Source organism: Meles meles, chromosome 20 (assembly GCF_922984935.1).
Source record: "Meles meles chromosome 20, mMelMel3.1 paternal haplotype, whole genome shotgun sequence".
NCBI classification, from domain to species: Eukaryota; Metazoa; Chordata; class Mammalia; order Carnivora; family Mustelidae; genus Meles; species Meles meles.
The window spans coordinates 58,051,093-58,076,349 of NC_060085.1; the positions used below are offsets into that span (position 1 = coordinate 58,051,093).

The following is a 25,257-nucleotide window of genomic DNA, read 5'->3' on the forward strand; positions in this document are numbered from 1 at the left end:
GTTCCAGGGAACAAGCTGCAGACATGGAAGTTTCCCTTTCATAGAAAAATCTTTAATAAAAATAGCTCTCTTCGGAACGAGTTGTAAGACAGAAGTAACAAACTGAAACTCCTGCCACCGGGGCAGAAGGGAATGAGGCAGGCTGAGTGAACCACAGACAACTGGGAGCAGAACCTGACCCAAAAGGAACAGCCCTGGCTGGCGGCTGACACATGCGACTATGGGCCCAGGGCTGACACATTTTGTCATTTTTCAAGCGGAGGTAGCAATACGTCTTTTTAGGAAAAACTGCATCTTTTTAATGGCAAGTCATAAATTGACCTCCCTCCCCAGCGATGACAGTAGAAAGCTAAGTAAAACACAGGCCGTCTGTGAGCAGCCTGTTTTACACACTCCGGATAAAAATAAGTGGGTTCCTACAATAGCAAAACATTTGTACAAAAGTGACAGCTGAACGGGTTCGGCACGCAGACAGCCTGCCAGGGAGGCCCAGGCAGCCCCTCCCTTTGGAGCAGGAGAGGGGGTTAGGAAAGGCAGGGAAGAAGCAGGATGACTCGCAGCACTAGCCAGCCTGTCTGCGATCCCAGGACAGCAGAGTGTGGTGGGCTCACCAAGGGCCACCGGGGGATGATGGTCTCCTGTCAGATTTTCAGACCCTGAGCAGGTCCCAGCTCAGCCCTAGTAGCCCAGCAGTCTCTTGGCCTCTTCACTCTGGGCCTGCAGGGTCTCGCTAGCATACTTCTGGAGGAGTTCCATCTTCTTCCTCCGCACCAGGGCCTCCTCGATCTGTGGATGGCAAGAAGAAAGGGCTCATCCTTTACTCCTCTGAGAGGCCCTCCATGCCTTGCCGGAACCTGGCCAGGAGAGAGTGCCTGGGACAGAGGCCACTGAGGAGCCAAAACCTAGAGGCATCTCCCTGAGCCCCACTCTTCCCTACCAGAAGCATGGGAACACCGTGTGTCAGTATCCCCTAAAGCAGACGAGAGTCTGCCTCCTCGGGAGTCCACACCCTGTTGTGAGCATAGTGACCAGTGTGGTCGGAGTCAGAGCTGCCCTAATGGACAGGAAGGCCAAGGCAATCCCGCTCCCCCACTCCGTGCAGTCTCCTTTAGAGGTGAGACCCCTGGTGCTGGGGAAGCCCCACTGGCAAGGGCAGCTCCCCCCTTTCTGTCCTACCTCTTGCTGGGATGGCACTGGGACGTGGGCGATGAACTTCTGCTGCCCGTCTTCACCTCCTTTCTCCTGGGTGCCTTCCTCATCAGACTACAAACAGAACGCCCAAATAGTCAGTGAGCGGGAGCCCATTAAACACAGGCCAGGATCACTACAAAACTGGACATCTGTGCAGCTGCTTACAAGGAAGAAACAAAAGGAAAGAGGAAGCTCAGGGCTCAGAAAGACACAAAGAAGCACCACTGACTATTTATTTATTTATTTTAATTTTTTTTTAAGATTTTATTTATTTATTTGAGAGAGAGAGAGATCACAAGGAGGCAGAGAAGCAGGCAGAGAGAGAGGGGTGAGCAGAGAGCCCGATGTGGGACTCGATCCCAGGACTCTGAGATCATGACCTGAGCCGAAGGCAGAGGCTTAACCCACTGAGCCACCCAGGTGCCCCCACCAGTAACTATTTAAAGAGCAATGAAGCTATGTGTAAATGATGCCACCTTTTGTCTAAGGAAAGAAAACAGGAACAGAAACTAGCGAGAGCTGTGAGAACCAGGCGCATCTCTGCACCAAGAGACCTACAGAATTTTTGTTGATCTTTATGTATTTTTTTTTTTTTTGGCTTTTGAACCTCGTACACATTCTCTATTTTGTTTAATGAAGATTTAAAAATGTACCACATAGAGAAAAAAAGGCCAACCTAGAGCACTTGAGTCAAGAGAGATTACTAATCAACCTAAGGAAATACTGTGGCCTGGGAGACCTGAGCAGAAAGGACCCCTGGGAGGCCCCGGGTGGCCTGCACCGGCCTCTCAGCACACCCACTGCCCTGGGAAGCTGGCTGGAGACCCTTCAGCAGAACGTCTGGGATGCTGCTGGCAGGAGGGCAAACGGGCCCAGCACCCCAGGATCGTTCAGCCGCATCTTCTGAAGCCCAGCACGTGCCTCCCCTACGACCTGATAATTCCGCTCCTCCATGTACACGCAACATAAACGGCTCCCTGTGAACAAGGAAGGCCACGGCAGCCTCACTTGGTACTGAGCACAAACAGATACCCGTGACCATGAGACACTAAAGAGTATGCATGATTCCACTGGCAAACGTCAAGTTCAGAAACAGGTAAGAGCTTAAGAGTTATCCGAAGTCAAAGAGTAACACCCAGTGGGGCAGAAGCAAGCTTCTAGGGTGCTGGTCATGGTCACGTTCTGTTTCGTCCCCAGGTATTTGCTCCACGGGGTTGTTCACCTTGTGAAAATGCACTGACCTGCCCACTTAACCACTCACGTACTTCTCTCCATATGGAGTCTACTCAGCAATAAAAGGGAACGAACTCTTGAATCCAACAACTCCGACGGATCTCAAGGGCTTTGTGCTGAGTGTAGGAACCATCCTCAAAGGTGCCATGAGATATAATTTCATTTCTGAAACATTCTCAAAATGACAGAATTATAGAGAAAGAGAACAGACTGGAGTTTGCCAGGGGTGAGGGATGGAGAAAGGAAGGAGGTGTGACTCTAAGGGAGCAGTGCAGAGAGGGAACAGCTCTGTATCTTGACTGAAATGGTGGTTACAGGGGCGCTTGGGTGGCGCAGTCAGTTAAGTGACCAACTCCTGGTTTTGGCTCAGGTCCTGATCTCAGGTTTGTGAGATTGAGCCCTGCATCGGGCTCCGTGCTGAGCACAGCATCTGTTTAAGACTCTCTCCCTTTCCCTCTGCCCTCCCCACCGCATGCACTCTAATAAAGAAATCTTAAAAAAAAAAAGAGAGAGAGAGAGAGAGAAAGAAAAAAAGAAATGGTGGTTACACAAATCCACACGTGTTAGAAGACACCAAACTCTATGCACTCATTACCCCAACTCTGTCCTGCAGCGTGGGTATTGTACTATAACTCTGGAAGATGTAACCATTGGGGAAAACTGGGTGAAGGATACATAGGACCCTCTGTGCTACCATTCCTGTAAATTATTTAAAACAACAACAACAAAAAATAAACCACTTGGGACGCCTAGATGGCTCAGTCAGTGAAGAGGCTGCCTTCGGCTGGGGTCATAATCTCAGGGTCCTGGGACTGAGTCCCACAACAGCCTCCCTCCTCAGCGGGAAGTCAGCTTCTCCCTCTCCCTCTGCCTCATGCTCATTCTCTCCTCTCTCTCAAATAAATAAATAAAATCTTTTAAAAAAACAAAAAAACCCACAACCTTTGGAGCCTGCCACTGCTCTCCGGATAAAGGCAAAGCCTCCTCCCTATAGAGCTGGGGCGCTCACTTGTCCTGCCTTGCCCCTCTCTCCCGCCTCCTCTCCTCTCCCCACCAGCAGCCCACACCGTGCTTCAGCCACATGGGCCTGTCCTCTGTCCCCCAAACTCCCACAGTGTCTCTCAGTACATGCTGTTCCCTTCTGCCTGGAACACTCTTCCTTCACCGCCTCTCACTTGGTTAACTTCTCCTGATCTTCCAGGCCTCAGCTGAATGGGCTGCTCCCCAAGAAAGGCTTCATGGGCTCTCCCCACCCTGTGTCACTGTCTCAGAGCTGCTGTGACAGCCACTATTTTCCACTGACTCTGTCTCCACTGGACTGTCTCCCCACTGACTTTAAGCCACAAGAAGAGCTCGGTTACTGCTGTGGCCCCGCATGGGCCCGGCTCACAGTAGCCACTAATTAAGCCAACAGCTGCTAAAAGAGCAAATGAATGTTTGCAGCTAAAGACCTTCCTAGGTAGGGCTGCCTGGGTGGCTCAGCTGGTCAAGCATCTGACCCTCGATCTCCGCTCAGGTTTTCATCGCAGGGTCTTGACTTCAAGCCCTGCGCTGGGTTCCACTTAGGGGAAAAAAAAGGAAAAAGGATGGGAGGGAGGAAGAAAAGAAAAGACAAGACACGAGAAGAAAATACAAGACCAGACGAGACCTTCCTAGGGCGTGCTGCCAGCCTACTTCAGGGTACGTGCTGCCGAGGCGAGCTTACTTCAAATGCTTCACGGTTCCCACTGCTCATCAGCCAGACCTGCCCAGAGCCTCGGTCAGCTACATCCTGTGTGATGCCAACAAGTCGCTAACCTCTGAGTCTGCTTCTTTGCCACCCGTATCACAGCAAGCTCCTCACACAGGCCCTGACCTACGGGCCACACAGCGGTAACGCCCCTCCCCTTCTCAGTCCAGCAAATCCACTTCATTCTCTCTGGGTGTGTCAGGGAGTGAGGCCTGCACCACAGGCCCCTCAGGAGAGCCTGGAGCTAGAAGGCTCTGGCTGCGAAGCCGGACCACCTTCTGCATCAAAGCCTTGTCTGCTCTGGGCGGATTTCTATCTCTACCCTGGGGGGATGGGGGGTGTTACGATTGCAGCAGAGCTCCTGGTACCGGCATCTAAAGAGAAATGACAAGACCTACTGCTGACACCTTGAGCTCAGACTGCCAGCTTCCAGAACGCCAAGTAAACCCATTTCTGGTGTTTAAGCCTCCCCATCTGTGGTACTTTGTAAAGTAAAAGCAACTAATGCAACAGATCTATAATTGCGCCTGAAAACATAGTAACGATAAATAAGTGAACAGATAAATAAGAAGGAAAAATGGGGACAGGGGCTGTAACTCATATGGCTTCCCATGTGTTCAGAAGTCGGGGAGCAGTATATTCAGGGGGACCTACCTCTAAGAAGCAGAAAAGTAATTCTGGGTGTAAAGCACAGATTACAGAGTGCTCTCACACTCTCACAGCCATTCCCTTCTGGAACCCTCCCTGGGATGCGCGAGGTGATCCTCATTCCCATCTTCCAGATAAGGAAGAGGAGTTCCCAGCCAGAGGGCTGGGCTTTGACCCTGACCTCTCCCCAGTGAGCTGAGGCTTCCTACTGCCCCACCGATTCCCCCAAGGCCCAGTCTTGCCGGTGGCTCGGAGCAGAAGGCAGTGAGGACTGGCCCCCCCCCCACCGCCCACAGTACCTCCTCCTCAGTGACAGCATATATGTTGATCTCTTCCTCCTCTTCCTCCTCCTCCTCCTTTTCTCCTCTTGCCAGCCGGGCCTCTCGCTCTGCTTTCCACTTTTCCACCAACCCGGCCCTGACTGAAGAAACAGGAGAGTCAGGCCTCTGAATTAGCTTCACCCACCATGCAGGACAAGGCCCCGTGTCCCCTCTGAAGAGGAGCGCCCTCCACTCTGCCCTGGTGGGCAGGAGCAGGATGTGAGAGAGTCTGGTCACACCACAGCTCTGGCCAGAAGTCACAACAAGGCAGCTGTTTAGGGGACATTCCAAGATCCTCCCAAGTTCAGCAACCTGAGTGGCTTCAGGTTGACAAGGGAGACACAACCGTACATGCTGCTGAAAACAGGCTCAGACTCCCGACCAAAGCCCTAGCTCCACACACCACTGGGAGATCAGCACTAACGATTCCTCACAGGGCCATCATGAGGCCAACTGAGTCCAGAAAATGGTTAGCACAAGGCTTGGCATGGAGGAAGTGCTCAGGGTCAGCCATCTTGCTCTGCACTGATAATGTATTAGCTGTGTTTAAAGCAGACTGAAAAGCCACTTAAATGGGCACCAGTTCCTGAGTTCAAGAAAGGCGAATGTGGGAAGGAATCCAGATGATGAATTACAGGTGGATGGGGAACAGGTCCTTTGTCGCCCTTGGGCTTCCCCCATCTACTGCTTCTGGCCCCACACAGCCCCGGATGGCCTCGTAGCTAATGGAGGGTTCAGTCATTGAGGAGACCACGGCTGCTGAAGACCATCAGCAATAAATAAACTCACTTCTGGCATATGGCACTATTTACAAACCCATTTTCTAAGGACATCTATAATGAAATGAATTGCTCATAGACCTACATTTCTTCTCATAGTCCTGTTCCAAAGGCACAATGACACCATCATCTTCATCAAGGTAACCGTAGTATTCAAAATCGATTGCTTTCATGAGCTCCGCACGTGTCTTTCTTGGAGGAGGAAGAGCTAAAAGAAACAGCACCAACTTAACTAAATCACCACAATCACACTCGAGCCTGCATCCCATACAATGTTTCACAGCCAAGGGAGTACGCTCAAGAAAACACCATGATGGGCGCCTGGGTGGCTCATGGGGTTGGGCCTCTGCCTTCAGCTCAGGGCATGGTCTCAGGGTCCTGGGATCGAGCCCCACATCGGGCTTGCTATTCGACAGGGAGCCTGCTTCCTCTCTCTCTCTGCCTGCCTCTCTGCCTGCTTGAGATCTCTCTCTGTCAAATAAATAAATAAAATATTTTAAAAAACCACACACACACCACAGCATAGGCACTTCCTATACTAGCCACAGAACTACGTTAAGTGGTACAACCCACCCTTTTCTCAGTTTTGAAACCTTTAACCCAATTAGCCTATTTAGAAGGAATTTATCCTAACTTAAAAAACAAAAACAAAGGCAGGCAAAGCTCTATGGATGGAGATGTGCATTGTTTACAGAGTTGTGAAAACCTGGAATAACTACAGCTGTGAACTACAGGATGTGTGGGGAATGGGGTTCCCTATGGCTCCCCATAGCTGTTTCACAAGGTGTTTTGATAATACAGGAAATGTCATGAGGTTTAATAAAAATGCGATGGAGGGGCGCCTGGGTGGCTCAGTGGATTAAGCCGCTGCCTTCGGCTCAGGTCGTGGTCTCAGGGTCCTGGGATCGAGCCCCGCATCGGGCTCTCTGCTCTGCAGGGAGCCTGCTTCCTCCTCTCTCTCTGTCTGCCTCTCTGCCTACTTGTGATCTCTCTCTCTGTCAAATAAATAAATAAAATCTTTAAAAAAAAAAAAAAAAAAAAAAATGCGATGGAAAATCGTATGTATATAGATAAGACAAAAGAAACTATAAACAAACCAAAAAGATAAATGAGAAAGTCTTAAAGAAAATATTTTCAGACTAAGGGTTAGTACTCAGAATATTTATGTAATTCTTAAAAATCGAAAGAGGGGGGGCCCTGCCTGGCTCAGTCGATGGAGGGTTCAACTCTCTATCTCAGGGTCATCAGTTCCAGCCCCGTGTTGGGTGCAGAGATTACTTAAAAATAAAAAATCTTAGGGGCACCTAAGTGGCTCAGTCACTTACATGTCTGCCTTTGGCTCAGGTCATGATCTCAGAGTCCTGGGATCCAGCCCCACATCAGGCTCCCTCGCCCTTTGCCCCTCCCCCAAACTTGTGCTCGCTCTCTCTCAGTCTTTTAAAAAATTTTTCAAAAATTAAAAAAATAAAAAAGTATTTTTAAAAAATCAAAAGTGGTGGTGCCTAAGTGGTTCAGCAGGTTAAAGCCTCTGCCTTCGGCTCAGGTCATGATCCCAGGGTCCTGGGATCAAGCCCCGCATCAGGCTCTCTGCTCGGCAGGGAGATTGCTTCCACCCCCCCTCTCTCTCTGCCTGCCCCTCTGCTTACTTGTGATCTCTGTCGGTCAAATAAATAAATAAAAATCTTTAAAAAAAAAAATTAAAAGGGAAATGATAACCCAACAGGTGAAAGAGTAAAATCTGATGATTTCAGAAGAAAAATTTTGCATGTATAAAAATTTCAATTAGCGGGGTGCCTGGGTGGCTCAGTGGGTTAAGGCCTCTGCCTTCAGCTCAGGTCATGATCTCAGGGTCCTGGGATCAAACCCCGCATCGGGCTCTCTGCTCAGCAGGGAGCCTGCTTCCTCCTCTCTCCTCTCTCTCTGCCTGCCTCTCTGCCTACTTGTGATCTCTGTCAAATAAATAAATAAAATCTTTAAAAATTTTTTTTTCAATTAGTAACTGAATTAAATTATCAATTTCATTAGTAAATCAAGGAAATAAAAAGTAAAAATAATAAATTTTTAACCATCAGATCCGCAAAAATTTTACAATTATGGGAAACTAGAAATAGCTAAAGGTCTACCAGTGAATGAATAGTTATATAATGTACGGCTAATTCATATCCTCTGTGCTTTAATCCTTCACATCCACTCACAGAGTTCTAAGCAGAACGATGGGAGGAAATCAACACAGAGCACGGCACAACAGGTATGGGAGAGCCACTGGGTCTTGGCAGGCCTCCACCCATCACCCTGACACCGGTGATGGCAAGTCTGTCCAACCCTGCACTACTCTTGGTCCCTGTCCTGTGACAATTGTGGCTGCAACCAGCACAGGGTACAGGGCTAAAACCTGGCTGGCTCAGAACATCGCATCCCTCCCCATCACAGGGACTGGTTCAAGGATGGACCTAGGATCCGCTCCAAGCCAACCAGAGCAATTCTAGGAGTTTTGCTTTAACTGCTTTGGGGTGGGGAAAACTCTCTTGCTGAGAGAGGACAAAGCATAAACTGACGATGGACCACTTGCCACCACAAGCAGAGAGCTCGAGAAACAAGCTCACAGACTGGAAGTCAAAACTACAACATGGAGGAAATGTGACCCGGTATCAGCCTTTCCTGAAGACAAACCGCCCATGGGCTTTTCAGTTATGTGAGTCAATAAATTCACTTTTCTGCCTAAACGGAACTGGGGTTGAGTCATCTGTCACTTATAATGATGAAATTTAGCTGATGAAATAAGCATGTAAGTGCATTTAAAAAAAAGCCTGGAAGGGAATGTACCAAATCAGATAATTATGATTACCAGTTATCCAGGGGCATAGGGATGGGGGCGGGGGACCCAGGGGACAGTGCTATTTGAATTATACTCATTAAGACTGACTTAAGCACTTTCAGGGTGCCTGGGTGGCTCAGTTGGTTAACTGTCTGCCTTCAGCTCAGATCATTATCTCAGGGTCCTGGGGTGGAGCACCCCACTACTTATCCCTCTGCTGCTGTTCCTCCTGCTTGTGCACTCTCTCTTTCTCTCTAATAGATAAACAATCTTAAAAAAAAAAAAAAAAAAAAAGACCAAAGCACTCGCCTTTTTAAAAAAAATCTACAACTGATTTTTTTTAGAAAAATGCAAATTTAAAAAAATTGTATGTACAGTATAACTTCAGTATAGGAGCCCCCTCCACATACGTATTTTCATTCACATGAATTCTTTCTTTTTAAATTATTAGCTTTGATTCTTTGACCAATATGGTGGGTTGTCATTTCCCTTTTAAAACAGAAGAAAATATGTCCCAACATGTCAACAACTGTTATCTATAAGATGTGAAAATATGGGGGTGCCTGGGTGGCTCAGTGGGTTAAAGCCTCTGCTTTCGGCTCAGATCATGATCCCGGGGTCCTGGGATCAAGCCCGCATCCGGCTCTCTGCTCTGCAGGAAGCTTGCTTCCTCCTCTCTCTGCGTACTTGTGATCTCTGTCTGTCAAATAAATAAAATCTTTAAAAAAAAATTTTTTTTAAATAAAAAATAAAAAAAAAGATGTGAAAATATGGACAGGTTTTTTTTCTGATTTTCTGTATTTTGCAACTTCTCTGTAATAAAATTATATTAATTTCAAAATGAACAGCATGATATTTGAACTCTGAATTATTTTTTTAAAGATTTTATTTTTAAGTAATCTCTACACCCAACACGGGGCTCAAACTCACAATCCTGAAATAAAGAGTCTCACACTGGGGCGCCTGGGTGGCTCAGTGGGTTAAGCCGCTGCCTTCGGCTCAGGTCATGATCTCAGGGTCCTGGGATCGAGTCCCGCATCGGGCTCTCCACTTGGCGGGGAGCCTGCTTCCCTCTCTCTCTCTCTCTCTCTGCCCGCCTCTCTGTCTACTTGTGATCTCTCTCTGTCAAATAAATAAATAAAATCTTGGAAAAAAAAAAAAAAAAAGAGTCTCACACTCCACCTACTGAGCCAGTCAAGCACCCCCTAAATTGTTATTATTATTATTATTTTTAAAGATTATGCTTTAGAGGGGGGAGGGGCAGAGGAAGAAGGAGAGAGAGAATCCCAAGCAGACTCCTCACTAAGCACAGAACCTGGCGTAGGGCTCAACCTCATGACCTTGAGATCATGACCTGGGCCAAAGTCAAGAGTCAGGTGTTTAGCCAACTGAGCCACCCAGGTGCACTGCCCCGAGTTGTTTTTAAGTGTTGTTAGTAACACGGGCAAAACAGTTTGGGCATAATTAATTTAAAAAGAAGGGCTTAATATAGGTAGAACTGTATTTTTATCTGTGTTTTTTTTTTTTTTAAATATTTTATTTATTTATTTGACAGAGAGAGATCACAAGTAAATAGAGAGGCAGGCAGAGAGAGAGAAAGAGAGGGAAGCAGACTCCCTGCCGAGCAGAGAGCCCGATGCGGGGCTCGATCCCAGGACCCTGAGATCATGACCTGAGCCGAAGGCAGCGGCTTAACCCACTGAGCCACCCAGGCGCCCCTGTGTTGTTTTTTTTTAAGATTTTATTTATTTATTTGGCAGAGAGACGCAGCAAGAGGGGGAACACAAGCAAGGGGAGTGGCAGAGGGAGAAGCAGGCTTCCTGCTTAGCGACCCAGGTGCCCCCAGGTAGAATTATTATTTTTTTTTTAAAGATTTTATTTATTTATTTGACAGAGAGACGTCACAAGAGAGGCAGGCAGAGAGAGAGGAAGGGAAGCAGGCCCCCTGCTGAGCAGAGAGCCCGATGTGGGACTCGATCCCAGGACCCCGAGATCATGACCTGAGCCGAAGGCAGCGGCTTAACCCACTGAGCCACCCAGGCGCCCTAGAATTATATTTTTAAACAAACAGAAAAACTGGCTGGTAGGAAATGCGGCAGAATCCCAACAGCAGTGAGAATACTATTCTCTGCTATTCATACTTCTTTGTATAAAGAGTTCAGACTATTTTCCTAAAAGGCAAAATTAAAATCCACAAACACTCCAGGCTAGTGGTTTCCAAGTGCATTTTGGAAGGCCAAGGTTTGGCTGACACTCCCAGGGCCAAGGAGAGAGAAGGCAGGTCAGGTGAGGGGACCAACAGCGGGAGTCCACACGCAGCCTTTCCACTTTTCTCCATTTATACCTCCTGGGGTTGTATGTGTTCTTCAGGTAGGGCTTTTCAACTAATAAGCAACTGAAACAGGAAGCTGTTTCAATGAACATCAGAGTCTGTCCTGATAATCTAAGGAAACCTCAAACAGGGAAACATTTAGGCTGAGAGACTGGCACATGCCAAGGGTGAGAATTTGGTGCCAGTCAATTCTGGATCCACCTCCCAGCCCCATCTGTGCGCCCTGGGCCTGCAACTTCAACTACTAGTACTTACAGTTCCTCATTTGAAATCTGGGGACAATAAGGGGCAGCTGGGTGGCTCAGTGGGTTAGAGCCTCTGCCTTTGGCTCAGGTCATGATCCCAGGGTCCTGGGATCAAGCCCTGCATCAGGCTCTCTGCAGGGAGCCTGCTTCCCTTCCTCTCAAATCTGGGGACGGTAATTCTGACACCACTGCGGAGCATCTGAGGAGCGATACAGGAAGAGCACCTAGCCTACAGATGTGTTATGATGATCACTAGCAATCAGAGGCTAAAACCTACATTAGCATCATCACAAACTACATCACAATCATTAGAGTTACTTACGCTCTTTTTCAAAAAGCTCTCTGACACCAGGCAAATCTTTAGCTGCTCCAAAGTACTTGTAACCTCGATTTCCCGGGACTTCTTTCCCTTCATGATCCAGCATTTTAGGGCCAACTTTCTTATTGGGAAGGAAAAAGAGAAAATGGATCTGATCTTTTAGTTCACATGTTTGCAAATATACTTTAAGATAATAACACTGAATGTGGGGAAACACTGATGTACAGAGAAAAATATTTAGGTCCATTTTTTTTCATAAATTAAAATCAGCCTAAATAAAAATAAAATAAAATAAAATCAGCCTAAATTCCTAATAGCAGGACGATTTAAGTAAATTTCAGCATACTCAAGGATGGAAAATATTCTATGCCTTAAAAATGATGAATCTTATGAAACTTTCGTATCACCTTAGGATAACACTTATGATATGACCCAAGTGACAAAAGCTTAAAGAAACAATTGCAAACAACTTCAATGACAAGCAGTAAAAGACAAATGAGATACATCCTGAAGAGAGAATTCTATCCATCGAAGATGCTCATATCAACAGCTACATATAGTATGTGACCCTGGACTCGGTCCTGTCTTAGAGGGGCAAATGCTAAAAAGGAGATTACTGGGAAAATGAGTGAAACAGCCAAGTAGGATGGATAAAATGATTGTATCAAAGGTAAATGTCTTGGGGTGACTGGGTGGCTCAGTCGGTTGAGTGTCTGCCTTCAGCTCAGGTCATGATCCCAGAGTTCTGGGATCAAGCCCCACATCAGGCTCCCTGCTCGGCAGGAAGCCTGCTTGTCCCTCTCCTGTTCCCCCTGCTGGTGCTCTCTCTCTCTGTCAAAAAAAAAAATCTTAAAAAAAAAAGTTAAATGTCTTACACTTGGTAATTCTACCATGGTTATGTAAGGAGAACGTTCTTACTCTTAGAAAATACACAAAGAGGGGCACCTGAGTGGCTCAGTCAGTTAAGCCTCTGCCTTCGGCTCAGGTCATGACCCCAGGGTCCTGGGATGGAGCCCTGTGTTGGGCTCTCTGCTCAGTGGGGAGCTGCTTCTCCCTCTCTCTGCAGCTCCTCCTGCTTGTGTGCTTACACACACTCTCTCTAATAATTAAATAAAATCTTAAAAAAAGAAAATACATACAGAGTGAGGAACAAAGAAAATACACACAGAGTTATTAAGTATTAAGGGATAAGAAAGCATGATGGATTTAAGCTTCAAATGGTTCAGAAAAAATAAACCTGAAGGGACACACAGAAAATGACAAAGTAAATCTGGCAAAGTATCAAAAACTGGTAAATCTGTATAAATGGTATATAAGAATTCTCTGTACTAATTTTCCAACTTTCTCAAAAACGCTTTTTAAAATAGTGATACAAATGATTATTGACATGAAAATATGCTGCTGATACACTGTTAAGTGAACAAAGCACATGGGTAGAGTAAGAAATAATCTCTGTAAAAATGAACACATATATTCATAGGATGAAAGTTAGATAAATAGAAAATGTCAGTAGCAGTTCTGTGGGCTACAAAAATATAACATACTCTATATCATGCACAGAACATAACAAATTTTTAAATATTTTAGAATTTTTATATTTTCTCTCTAGCTCTTTTTGGGTTTTGTTTGTTTGCTTTTGCACAGAACTATGCAGTGTCTACATAACCGACGCTACATTCTGGGAAGCAGCACAAATGCTCCAACCAAAGCTGTACAGACAGTAAGTGTGATCTCAGTCATTGGCGTTCACAGAACAACAGAAGGAACCATTCCGGCTGCACCCAGGTAATGGCATTCTGACTGAATGCTCTGCTTCTTTATACTTTTCTGCCCGTAATGATAATGTACTACTTTTTCTCTTCTTTTTTATTGTGGTAAAATATAGGTAACAAAATGTACTGTCTTAACCACTGTTAGTGGACTGCCCAGTGACATTAAATACGTTCGTAACTATCATGTAACCCTCACAACCATCTCCAGAACTCCTCTCATCTTGTGAAACTAAGACTCTAAATCTATTACTTTTACACATAGAAAATGGAAATAGAATTGGTAAGCACTAAAAAACTCTAGAAAGAGGGGCACCTGGCTGGCTGAATCGGTACAGCATGCAACTCTTGACCTCAGGATTGTAAGTTCAACCCCCATGTTGGGTGTAGAGATTACTTAAAGATAAAATCTTTAAAAAAACTCTAAAAAGAAATACATTAAAGCACTGATGTCGAATTGCGGCAAAAATTGTAAAATACCTAGGAATCGACTTACCCAAGGAAGTCAACGACATACTCTGAAACTATAAAACACTGATAAAAGAAATTAAAGATTTGGAGCACCTGGGCGGCTCAGTAGGTTAAGCATCTGCCTTCAGCTCAGGTTATGATCATAGGGTCCTAGGATGGAGCCCTGCATCAGGCTCTCTGCTCAGTGGGGAGCCTGCTTCCCCCTCTCTCTCTGCCTGCCTCTCTGCCTACTTGTGATCTCTCTCTTGGTCAAATAAATAAAATCTTATTAAAAAAAAAAGAAATTGAAGGTGACAAATGAGAAAACATTTCACACTCATGTACAAGAAGAATTAATATTGTTAAAATGTCCATATTACCCAGCACAATCTACAGATTTAATGCAATCCCTATCGAAATACCAGCAATGTTTTTCAAAACACCAGAACAAATAATTACAAAACTTATTTAGATCCACAAAAACCCTGAATAGCCAAAGCAATCTTAAGAAAAACGAAGCCGAATTCCACATTTCAAGATATACTACAAAACTATAATAAATCAAAACAGTAGGTTGTGACAAAAAACAGATGCACAGATCAACGGAACACAACAGACAGCCCAGAAATAAACCTAGGATTGTACGGTCAATTAACGCATGACAAAGGAAGCAAGAATATCCACTGGAAAAAAGACAGTCTCTTCAACAGATGGTGTTTGGAAAACTGGACAGTCACATGCAGAAGAATGAAACTGGACTGCTTTCTTACACCACACATAAAAATAAACTCAAAATGGGTTAAGGACCTAAAAGTGAGACCTGAAACCATAAAGTCCCAGAAGAGAGCACAGGCAGTAATAACTCTGACATCAGCCATACCAACGTTTTTCTAGATAGGGCTCCTGAAGCACAGGAAACAAAAGCAAAAACAAACTACTGGGACTACATCAAAATAAAAGCTCCTGCACAGCAAAGGAAACAAGCAACAAAGCTAAAAGACAATGTACTGAATGGGAGAAGATATCTGCAAATGATATATCCAATAAGAGGTTAATTTCCAAATAAAAAAAGAGGTTAATATCCAAAATATTAGAAATTAAAATCAACACCCCAAAACAATAATCCAATTAAAAAATGGGCAGAGGACAGGAACATTCTCCAAAGACATGAAGATGGCCAACAGACACACTGAAAAGATGCTCAACATCACACATAATCAGGGAAATGTAAGTGAAAACCACAGTGTGTGATACCACCTCACACCTGTCAGAATGGCTAATATCAAAAACACAAGAAACAACAACTGCTGGCAAAGATGTGGAGAGAAGGAAGCCTCTTGCATGCTGGTGGGAATTCCCACTATGGTATAGCCACGGTGGAAAACAGCACAGAGGTTCCTAAAAAATTAAAAATAGAATTACCGTATGTTCCTGTCATGGCACTACTGGATATCTACTCAAAGAAACGAAACACTGATTTGAAAGGGTACATGCACTCTTATGTTTATTGCAGCAGTATTCATAGTGGCCAAGACATGGAAGCAACCCAAGGGTTCACAGACTGTTAAAGTGATAAGGAAGACATGGGATACACAAACACACACACATATATACATAAAGGAACATATATAAATATAAATATATATATACACAATGGACTATTACTCAGCCATAAAAATGAAAGAAATGTTCCCATGTGTAACAACGCAGATGGATCTGTAGGGTATCACGATAAGTAAAATAAGTCAATTAGAGGAAAAAAAAATACCACGACTTTCCCCGTATGTGGAATTTAAGAAACAAATGAACACAAACTAAAAAGGAAACAAACAAAAACCCAGACTCTTGAATACTGAGAACACACTGATGGTCACTAGAGGGGAGCTGGGAGGGAGAATGGGTGAAACAGGTGAGGGGATTAAGAGCACACTTACCATGAGGAGCACTGAGTAATGTACAGAACTGTGGAGTCACTGTATTATGCACCTGAAACTATACTGGAATTTTTTAATCAATTTTTTCAAGAAATCTAGTCAATAATATAATAACTGTGCAGTGACAGATGGTTAACGGTTCTCATTGCATAATGTATGTACAGGAATTGCTGAGTCACTATGTGGCACCGGAAATAAATGTCGTACTATGTGTCAACTATATTTCAGTAAAAAATAACACTGAAAATTTTAAGAAAATTCATGTTGACTTTGGGTGGTGCCAGTTAAGAGTATCTTACGTAGTAATTTTTTACTGCTTCTGAGGTCACTTTTCCGCGAGGGTTAGCAAATCTCTGCATTACTTTAAAGCTGTCCGACAGGACATACAAGATCACCATCACCGAACCACTCAAAAGTAAGGGAGACAGTTCCTCACACAGTGCCAAGAACAAAACCAGGGCTCAAGAAACATGAATGCCTCTTCTTCATTTGCACACCAGGTACGTAAGTGAGAATTAGGTGTTAAAGTTTCATAAAAGTGAGAATACCAGCAGGTTAGAAAAACTTCACCTACTTCCTGCATAACACATTACAACTCATTGAACAGGTCAAATGCCCTGAGGTAGACCTCTTCACAAACGAATCAATGGGGTGGGCTCTGGGCTAGTATTTTTTAAAGTTGAGACCCATGAGTGGGTCATGAAATCAATTAAGGGGGTCACAATCATCAATTTTTTAAGTCAAAATATAACAGAATAGAAAAATCTCAACACGCATCAACACGAATTTTTTCAGTACTTTTTTGTGTGTACTGGGTTTTGACAGAGTCTGTATTATGTGTGTATTTTATAATGGGTCATGGTCCTAAAAACTTGACAGCTGGTCTAGGCAACTGCATTCATGAGAGTCCAAAGAAAGGAAAGATTATGGAGGGCCCTCAAAGCCCCCTCCAGGGAAGAATCCAACAATGGCTGCCCCGACTCCCAAGAGGCTCAGAGATGATGTAAAGGGACCATGGTCATTTTTGGTTTTTTAAGACTTTTATTCTTTTAAGTTATCTCTACACTCAACATGGGGCTCAAACTCACAACCCCGAGATCAAGAGTCACATGCTCCCCTGACTGAGCCAGCCAGGCACCCCAAGACTAGGGTCATTTTAAACAAAAGGCCCAGAGAGATTAAGTGGCTTACTCAAGAACATCTGGGCACTAAACTCAGGTGCCTTGTCTGCTCTGAGGGCTGCGCTATAGGGTCTTTAAGGATTATCCTACCCATGCTTCCTGTCCACATCCAATGGGCACTTTCCAAGCCTTCTTTCATTCCTTCATTCCTCAACTGCCTACTCTGTGGCAGACATGGGCCAGGGGCTACAGGGGATTCAAAGCTACCCAGCTGCCCAAAAAGCTCGCTGGCTTACCCCCAAGATCCTGAGACAACTGCTTACTTACTCCATAATCAGGACCGCCCAGCTCCTTTATCCGGACTTCCCAGTGTCCCTTCTCTCTCAGCAGTTTGTTAATTTCATCATTCAGGTCACGAATTCGGAATTCACCTAAACCGGCTAGAAAACAAAAAACATTAATATCGTTTCTTCAAAATAGCACTCAATGTTATACTCTTCAAAATGAACATCAACACTTACAAAGGTATCCGGTACAAAATACTCGTTTAAGTTTATAAGAAAAACCATCAACACCCAAATAAAGGAAAAACAAGGATTAGTAACAGAGTTCTCACGAGCACAGGGGGAAAAAAAATCCTCGAAAAACAACTTCCTCCTCATAACTGAAGCAATACTGCAGTTCCATTTATCCAACTATTAAAATGTTTGAGTGGGGGCGCCTGGGTGGCTCAGTGGGTTAAAGCCTATGTCATCAGCTCAGGTCATGATCCCAGGGTCCTGGGATCAAGCCCCACATTGACAGCCTACTTCCCCCTCTCTCTGCCTATCTCTCTGCCTACTTGTGATCTCTGTCTGTCAAATAAAAAAATAAAATCTTTTTTTTTTTTTTAAATGTAGAAAAGAATCTGGTAACCTATTCACAAAGAAAAAAAAAAATCCTGTTGGGGTTTCGTCAATGTTTTATACTGAGGCTTCCCATCCATGAATGTTGTGTATCTCTCCATGTGCTCTGATTTCCTTTATCAGTGTTTTGTAGTTTCAAACATACAGATTACTGGGGTGCCAGGGTAGCTCAGTCAGTTAAGCATCTGCCTTTGGCTTGGGTCATGATCCCAGGGTCCTGGGTTTGAGCCCCAAGTGGGGCTCCTAGCTCAGCGGGGAGCCTGCTTCTCCCTCTCCTCCCAACTTGTGCTCTCTCTCACCATCTCTGTCTCTCTCTCAAGAAAATAAATAAAATCTTAAAAAAAAAAAAGGCATACAGATTGCACATATGTTTTGTTAGATTTATACCTAAGTATTTATTGTGTTTTGGTGCTTCTGTAAATAGCACTTTTAAAAAATGTTCTAGTACCAATTTCTCAGTGCTATGTTATAAAAATAGAACTGATTTTTGTGTATTGACCTTCTATTCTGTGACCTTGCTAAACTCACTTATTCATTTTAGCAATCTCTCTGTAGCTTTGTTGGGATCTTCTACAGGGAAAATTACATGATCTGAGAACAGAGAATTATAGTTCTTCCCTTCCAGTCTGTGTGCCTTTTATTTCCTTTTCTTGCTTTACTGCACTGACCAGGAACTCCAGTATGACCTAGAATGTAAGTGGTGAGAATAGGTATCCTCCTCATTCCTGCCCCTAGGAGGAAAGCATGCAATCTTTCACCATTAATTATGATATTAGTGATAGGTCTTTTGGTAAGGTTAAAAAAAAAATTTTCCTCTTATCCCAGTAAGAGGAGTTTTCATCACGAGTGAAGGTTATATTTTGCCAAATATTTTTTCTATATCTACTGAGAAGGGCATGTGGTTTCTCAACTTTAGAATGGTGATTAAGTGAATTACATTAATTTTTGAATGCTGAATCAGCAATGCATTCCCAGGATAAATCCCACTTGGTTGTGATTTATTACCCTTTTTATAAATTGCTGGATTTGGTTTGCTAATATTCTGTTGAAGATTTTTACGTCTACATGCATGACAAATATTGGTTGGCAGTTTTTTCTATCCACGTAATGTCGTTTTTTTCATTTTAATATCGTGATAATGCTAATACTAAAATTTATAAAATGAATAAGGAAGTATTCCTTCTCCTTCCCCTTCAATTTTCTGGAAGAAACTATGTTGAATTGGTATTATTTCTTCCTTAAAGGTTTGGTAGAACTGACCAGGGTCTGGAGATTTCTTTGCTGGAAGGCTTTAACGATGAATTCAGTTTCGTTAACAGATACAGGGGTGCCTGGCTGACTTAGTAGTAGAGGATGCAACTCTTCATCTTGGGGTCATGAGCTCAGGCCTCACACTGGGCACCGAGTTTACTTAGAAAGAAAAAGAAATTTTTTTTATTTTTTAATAGATATAGGGCTACTCAGGTTTCAATTTCCTTTTGAGTTGTGTTTCTCAACAGTGGCACTATTGAGATTTTGGGTCAAAAATTCTTTGTAGGAGGCACGGGAGGATACTGAGCGGCATCCCTGGCTTTATCCACTAGATGCCAGTAGCAGCCCAAGTAGTAAAATTTGAAATTTCTCCAGATCCTGACAAATGTCTCCTGGAGTGTTTTATAAATGTCAAAACTGATTAGCACTATCATTCAGTTCTTCTATGTCCTTACTGATTTTCTACCTACTTGTTCTATTGAGAAGTGCTGAAATCCCCATGTCTAATTGTGGATTTGAGAATCAACACTTTAAAAGGCAGGTTACCTTACCATTCTGAATTTGAGCCACTTTTTTTGAGATTTCTCCAATGATCTGTGGGGAAAAAAAAAAAAAAGGTAATTCTCATGACTTTTGAACACGTCTGAAAGCACAGAAAAAATGTAATTCTAAATCTGTAATTAAAAATACTTAGGGGGGGGCGCCTGGGTGGCTCAGTGGATTAAGCTGCTGCCTTCGGCTCAGGTCATGATCTCAGGGTCCTGGGATCGAGCCCCACATCGGGCTCTCTGCTCCGCGGGGAGCCTGCTTCCTCCTCTCTCTCTGCCTGCCTCTCTGCCTACTTGTGATCTCTCTCTCTGTCAAATAAATAAATAAAATCTTTAAAAAAAAAAAAAAATACTTAGGGGGCGCCTGGGTGGCTCAGTGGGTTAAAGCCTCTGCCTTCGGCTCAGGTCATGATCCCAGGGTCCTGGGATCGAACCCCACATCAGGCTCTCTGCTCAGCAGGAAGCCTGCTTCCCTTCCTCTCTCTCTGGCTGCCTCTCTGCCTACTTGTGATCTCTCTGTCAAATAAATAAATAAAATCTTTAAAAAAAAAAAAAAAAGAACGGCATCTTCCCATTTGCAACAACATGGATGGACCTAGAAGGTGTTAAGCTAAGTGAAATAAGTCAAAGACAAATACCACATGATTTCACATATATATAGAATTAAAAAAAAAAACCAAATGAATAAACAAACAAAAAAGTAGAAACAGACCCATAAATACAGAGAACCAACTCATGCTTGCCAGAGGGGCGAGGGTGGGGGATGGGCAAAATGGATGAAGGGGAGTGGGAGGTACAGGCTTCCAATTACAGAATGAGAAGTCACAGTTTGGGGAAAGGTAGAGCAGAGGGCATACAGTCAGTGGTATTATAATCGGGTTTATGGTAAGAGATGGTAGCTATGTTTGTGGTGTCACCATGCTGTACACCTGAACCAATGTCACATTCTGTATCAATTACACCTCAATTCAAAAAGAAGCAATTAGAGACTTGTTACTTCTACTAAGACCAGATTCACCCAGAACATACTTGTCGTCTCCACTTCTCAGCTTTGGGCAGCTCAGTACATTCTGAGGCAAGGAAGGGTCTTCGTTCCTAAGAAGAAGCAAAATACACATGTTGTCACTGTCCTACTTACCAGCTTTATACAGCATCCACAACTGATTCAGCCCTGAAGACTAAACGTCCCATGGTCTAAATGCATTTGAAGCGGGGCACCTGGGTGGCTCAGTGGGTTAAAGCCTCTGCCTTCGGCTCAGGTCATGATCCCAACGTCCTGGGATCGAGCCCCGCGTCGGGCTCTCTGCTCAGTGGAGAGCCTGCTTCCCTTCCTCTCTCTCTCTGCCTGCCTCTCTGCCTACTTGTGATCTCTGTCTGTCAAATAAATAAAATCTTTAAAAAAATAAATAAATAAATGCATTTGAAGCTTCAGTTTCAGATGATCTTCAAGCCTTACGTTTCACTCTCCAGTCTCTACTTAGGAAAGAAATATACATACAAAAACATACATACAGAGGCTGCGTTGTATCTGGTAGAATGAACCACTGGAAACCACTTAAAATTCCAGAGAGATAGCCCAGTAAGCTAGGTTATATCCATTTCATGGCATATTCATATTATCTTAAGAAATAGTGGCTCCAGTGTTTACAACAAACATACGTGTGTATACATATGCATGTGTGTAAGCACGTATGTGTATAATTTTTTTTTAAAACAAAACAAAAATATTGAAAGAACGGTACATATTATTCCTAACCTGGCTGAGCCTCCATGAATTGAGGTCACTCACTGGTTGCAGCTTTAGAGCTGCTCTCTATGGCACTTCCTATACTAGACAGAGCTGGGATAATATGGGAAGCCAATTATCATAATACAGAGGAGGCGGAAGACCAAGCAGCTAGATCGTCACACTGCCCCAGCTAAAGGGCGGTACATGTAGAATTCATGGGTACAGACTCATAAGGATGTCAGCAAGCACAGACAAGGAACAGGAAATCTAGCCTGCTCAGAAGGGAGTTTTACCACATCTGTTCTTGAGACTTTACAATTCACGAGGAAGCTTTACACCAACCTTCACTTTTCCCTCTTCCAGCTGAGCTTGGCGAAATCTTGCTAAGGCCGTCCTATCAGGAAGAGAGAAAACTCCGTAAGATACTGCTCCCAGAGTTGTCACCCAAGTTCCTAGATGGGGTAGATCTGCTCGTGACCATCATGTAGGGTATTCATTAATATGACTCATATATATATTATTATATACTTTTTTTAACTGTCCAAAGTATTTGTTAGTTGTTTATTTATCAAGGCCAACTATTCCATAGCCCAATATTCATGCTTCATAGTTCAGGAACACAGGTCAGTGACAAATTTCAACTGAACTCAAGCCAAAGAAATTCTTTACATTCCAAAATCACTTTGTACTCTGAAAGATACCAGCCTTCTTCATCTCCTCAAAATCTTTCATGGAATCATAATTTCTGTAGAAATCTGCACATGCCTTCTTTCTTGGTTCGGCCACAGCAAACTTATAGAAAGCTGCAACCCCCGGGATACAACGAAGGCTCCAACAACAAGAAATCACAGACGCTTGGCCAAAAGGCCTCGCACCTGAGGTTCCGTCAAAGCACTGGAAGTCATAGTCGTTATTCTTCTCAACACCAACCTCAAACCTAATGTCCTTCCTAACTGATAAAGCAATGGACCTATTATATACTTTTTCATAATACTTATTCATTAAAAAAAGAGAGCACACAGGAGCATGTGAAAGAGATTAAGACACCACAGAGAAGTTATGGGTTTCCATGTTCCAACAGTGAGGGACTTAAAAAAGCCAGTAGTGTTCCTGAACATCCAAGTTAACTACTTTACTTACGCTGGATGTAAAGACTGTGGGGAACTCCAAGCATCAGACCACTGTGGTGTGCAACACATCCAGACTTTAAAAGACTAATATCACGGGGTGCCCAGTTGTCACTCTCACACCCCCTGCACCATCCCCAACTGAACTAATGTTTATCCAGTGTAAGTTCTGGGATCTGTCAGAAAACACTAATGGGGAAAACAAACAGCAAATATGGGAATACTATTTTAACACATGTAGAGAAAGAAACATACCAAAAGGACCAAACACAAAAAGAGCTCTGTGGTGATAATTAAGTAACATTAAAATTTACAAACAAAATTAAGTTGATACTTACATGGCCTTTTCTGCATTTCGGGCCTAAGAGAGAAGGGAAGAAAAATGCCCATGTTTAAAATATCCTTTTTTTCATGTACTATTTAGAGAAAAGTATCACAAGGACAGTCACAAACATAAAGTTTGAACTAGTATATGTACACTGTAACAACAACAACAGCAAATAATCAAAAGATGTCCAAATCCTGTGACTTTACTTACACTGCTCCCTCTACCTAAAATCTTTACCTCTCCACTGTCCCCACCCCCTTGGATCTGGCGAACTCTTATCCTTCCTTCAAAATATATCATCTGTGTCATCACCATCCAGAAAATTCTTCTGTAGCCTGTTCTTCCCAACGGGGTTGCTACCTTTTGTTCGGGTGTATAACTACTGTGGTCCTTTCCACCCAGCATCCCAATGGTCTGTTTCCTGCCAGCAGAATTTGACAAAGAAAAGGCTGGCTTTTCCAAACTGAGTTTTATGTAAGTATTGTCATACTAGTGTCAAGACAATTGTCCCTGAAAGACAGTGTCAAGCACAGAACATGTTTTCTGGGTTGTAGTATAAGCATTTCTGCTTATAACTCTACTTGTTGAGTCAAGGACTTGAATTTTACTCTCAGTTTACCATCCCTGAGAAGCAGTCTCTGTTTCCCCATCTTTACAATAGGGATCATACCTCTTAACTCAGAGAGATGTCATGATGACTTGATGAGAAAAATACATGAAAACATCAGGTATGCAGTTAATACTCAGCAAAAGCGAGCTCAATTTAAGTAAGTATCCTTTCTGGTCCTCCCTTTCAATGACCACAGGAAAAAACTTGGCAAAAGCTGGGTGGATACATGAACACATTATCTACTAAGGAATAAAACAGAGCAGCTCCCCAGGGGAAACCATCATCTTGAAGGCTGAGGCAGTGTCCTATCTATTTCATTAAATCCTAGAGATTCTGAATATTTAATTTAATGTTTCTCAATGCTTACTCCTTGCTTAAAATACCATGGTAGGTGCTAGAAATTGAGCCATGGATCTTATTCTTGAGGGGACTTCTTGGAACTCCCCCTCCCAAACAATGAATAAATGTGATAAGGGAATATACCCAGGATACTGTAGGCCCACAAATACAAATGTGTGATGGTTAGGGTGTTATAAAATAACCAACAACTCCTGTACCCAGAAATATCCAGGCCCAGGGAGCCCTCTCCCCTGCTAGGGAATGGAGAGATGGATTCCCTATGCTTGCTAGAGTTCAGAAAGGAAGAGCCTCAAGGCTGAGCAGAGCAGTATGAAGCAGTAATTTGGGGCATATTCTCCCACAGAAAGGGCTGCTTCTAGCCCACTGGTTTCTCCTCTTCTTCGGATCTTGGGCTCATTTATGTACAAGAGCTTGCAATAAATACATCTACAACCTTATTACTGCGTCGTGTGGTTCTTACGGGGGCTTCACTTAATGGAAATATTATGGTTACCAAGATGTATGAGCAACTTTTTCGTACCAGCGCGATGTGCATTCTCACATTTACTTGTCGTGCGCGCTGCTGAACGAATGGAGAAGCCAACAGACCACTCCAGACCACAGAGATCACACCCTCACGCAACAACACTATGGCATCCGTTCAGTCGTTACCGAACACCCACAACGTGCCAGACGCCGTTTTAGACATTAAGAAAGCAATGCTGAAAAAACCCTGACCTCGTGAAGTTTGTATCTCGTGGGGGAGACCGAGAACACAGAAATCAAATAACCCAGAAACATACTGTCACAACCGCTGTTCATCTACCGTATGCGACTTGGGGACACACAAGTGGGCCCCCGCCGGGCACTGTGACTTGGGGCCGGTGCTTGCGCCTCTCTATGCCTTACTTTTCCCGAGCGGTAACTTAAAGCGCTTGATCGACACGAAAACACTATCGGAGAAGGTAACTCCTCCGCTCCCGAGGTTCCCGTTTCCTCCCCCAACTTCTGACAGCTGAAGCAAGGAGGGAAAAAACCCAAGTTACAGGTAGCCCAGGAGCCTGAAGCCTGCAGTGATGCCCGGCTGCGCGCGCCTACACCACGAGCACCCCGAATGGGGCCGGGAGCCCTCACAGCCCGCCCGCTCGCCCCCTCCATCACGCACCCACCCAACTCACCATGGTTGAGCGAGGGTGCCGCCTTGGGGCCGCGCGGCCCCAGCCCCCGGAGCTTCACCGCCTCCCGCGAGGCAGACCCTAGCGGGAACAGAAATACTCTAGGCGGCCGCACCGCCGATTTTTGTCGGAAGGACAAATGGGGAGGACCGGAAGTGGGGAGCCGGAAGTGAACTTGAAGAATTGACAAGGGGAGGAGGAAACGTGAGCGTGCTCCGGTGAGGCTGGTCCTCCCTAGGCATCTGGAGGTTGCACCAATACACGCGTACGAAGGATGGGCGGAGCGGATGTTGGCAAAATTGCGCTTGCGTAGTGAGACTGATATGTTTGGCTTAGCCCTGGTTTGAACTCGCGATAACA

At 44.3% G+C, this 25,257-nt stretch overlaps 1 protein-coding gene across 1 annotated transcript; it reads right to left on the reverse strand.

Annotated features, from left to right (window-relative positions):
• Positions 1–275: 275 nt before the first annotated feature.
• ISY1 (ISY1 splicing factor homolog) lies at positions 276–25,038 on the reverse strand. Its single transcript, XM_045991253.1, has 11 exons — positions 24,901–25,038; positions 22,784–22,806; positions 21,661–21,712; positions 20,619–20,684; positions 19,593–19,635; positions 17,213–17,325; positions 11,615–11,732; positions 5,986–6,108; positions 5,101–5,222; positions 1,177–1,263; positions 276–786 (listed from the first exon to the last, which is right to left on the reverse strand). The coding sequence occupies exons 1-11, from the start codon at positions 24,901–24,903 to the stop codon at positions 679–681; spliced, it is 858 nt and encodes a 285-aa protein (XP_045847209.1). The 5' UTR covers positions 24,904–25,038; the 3' UTR covers positions 276–678.
• Between the last annotated feature and the right edge of the window lie 219 nt (positions 25,039–25,257).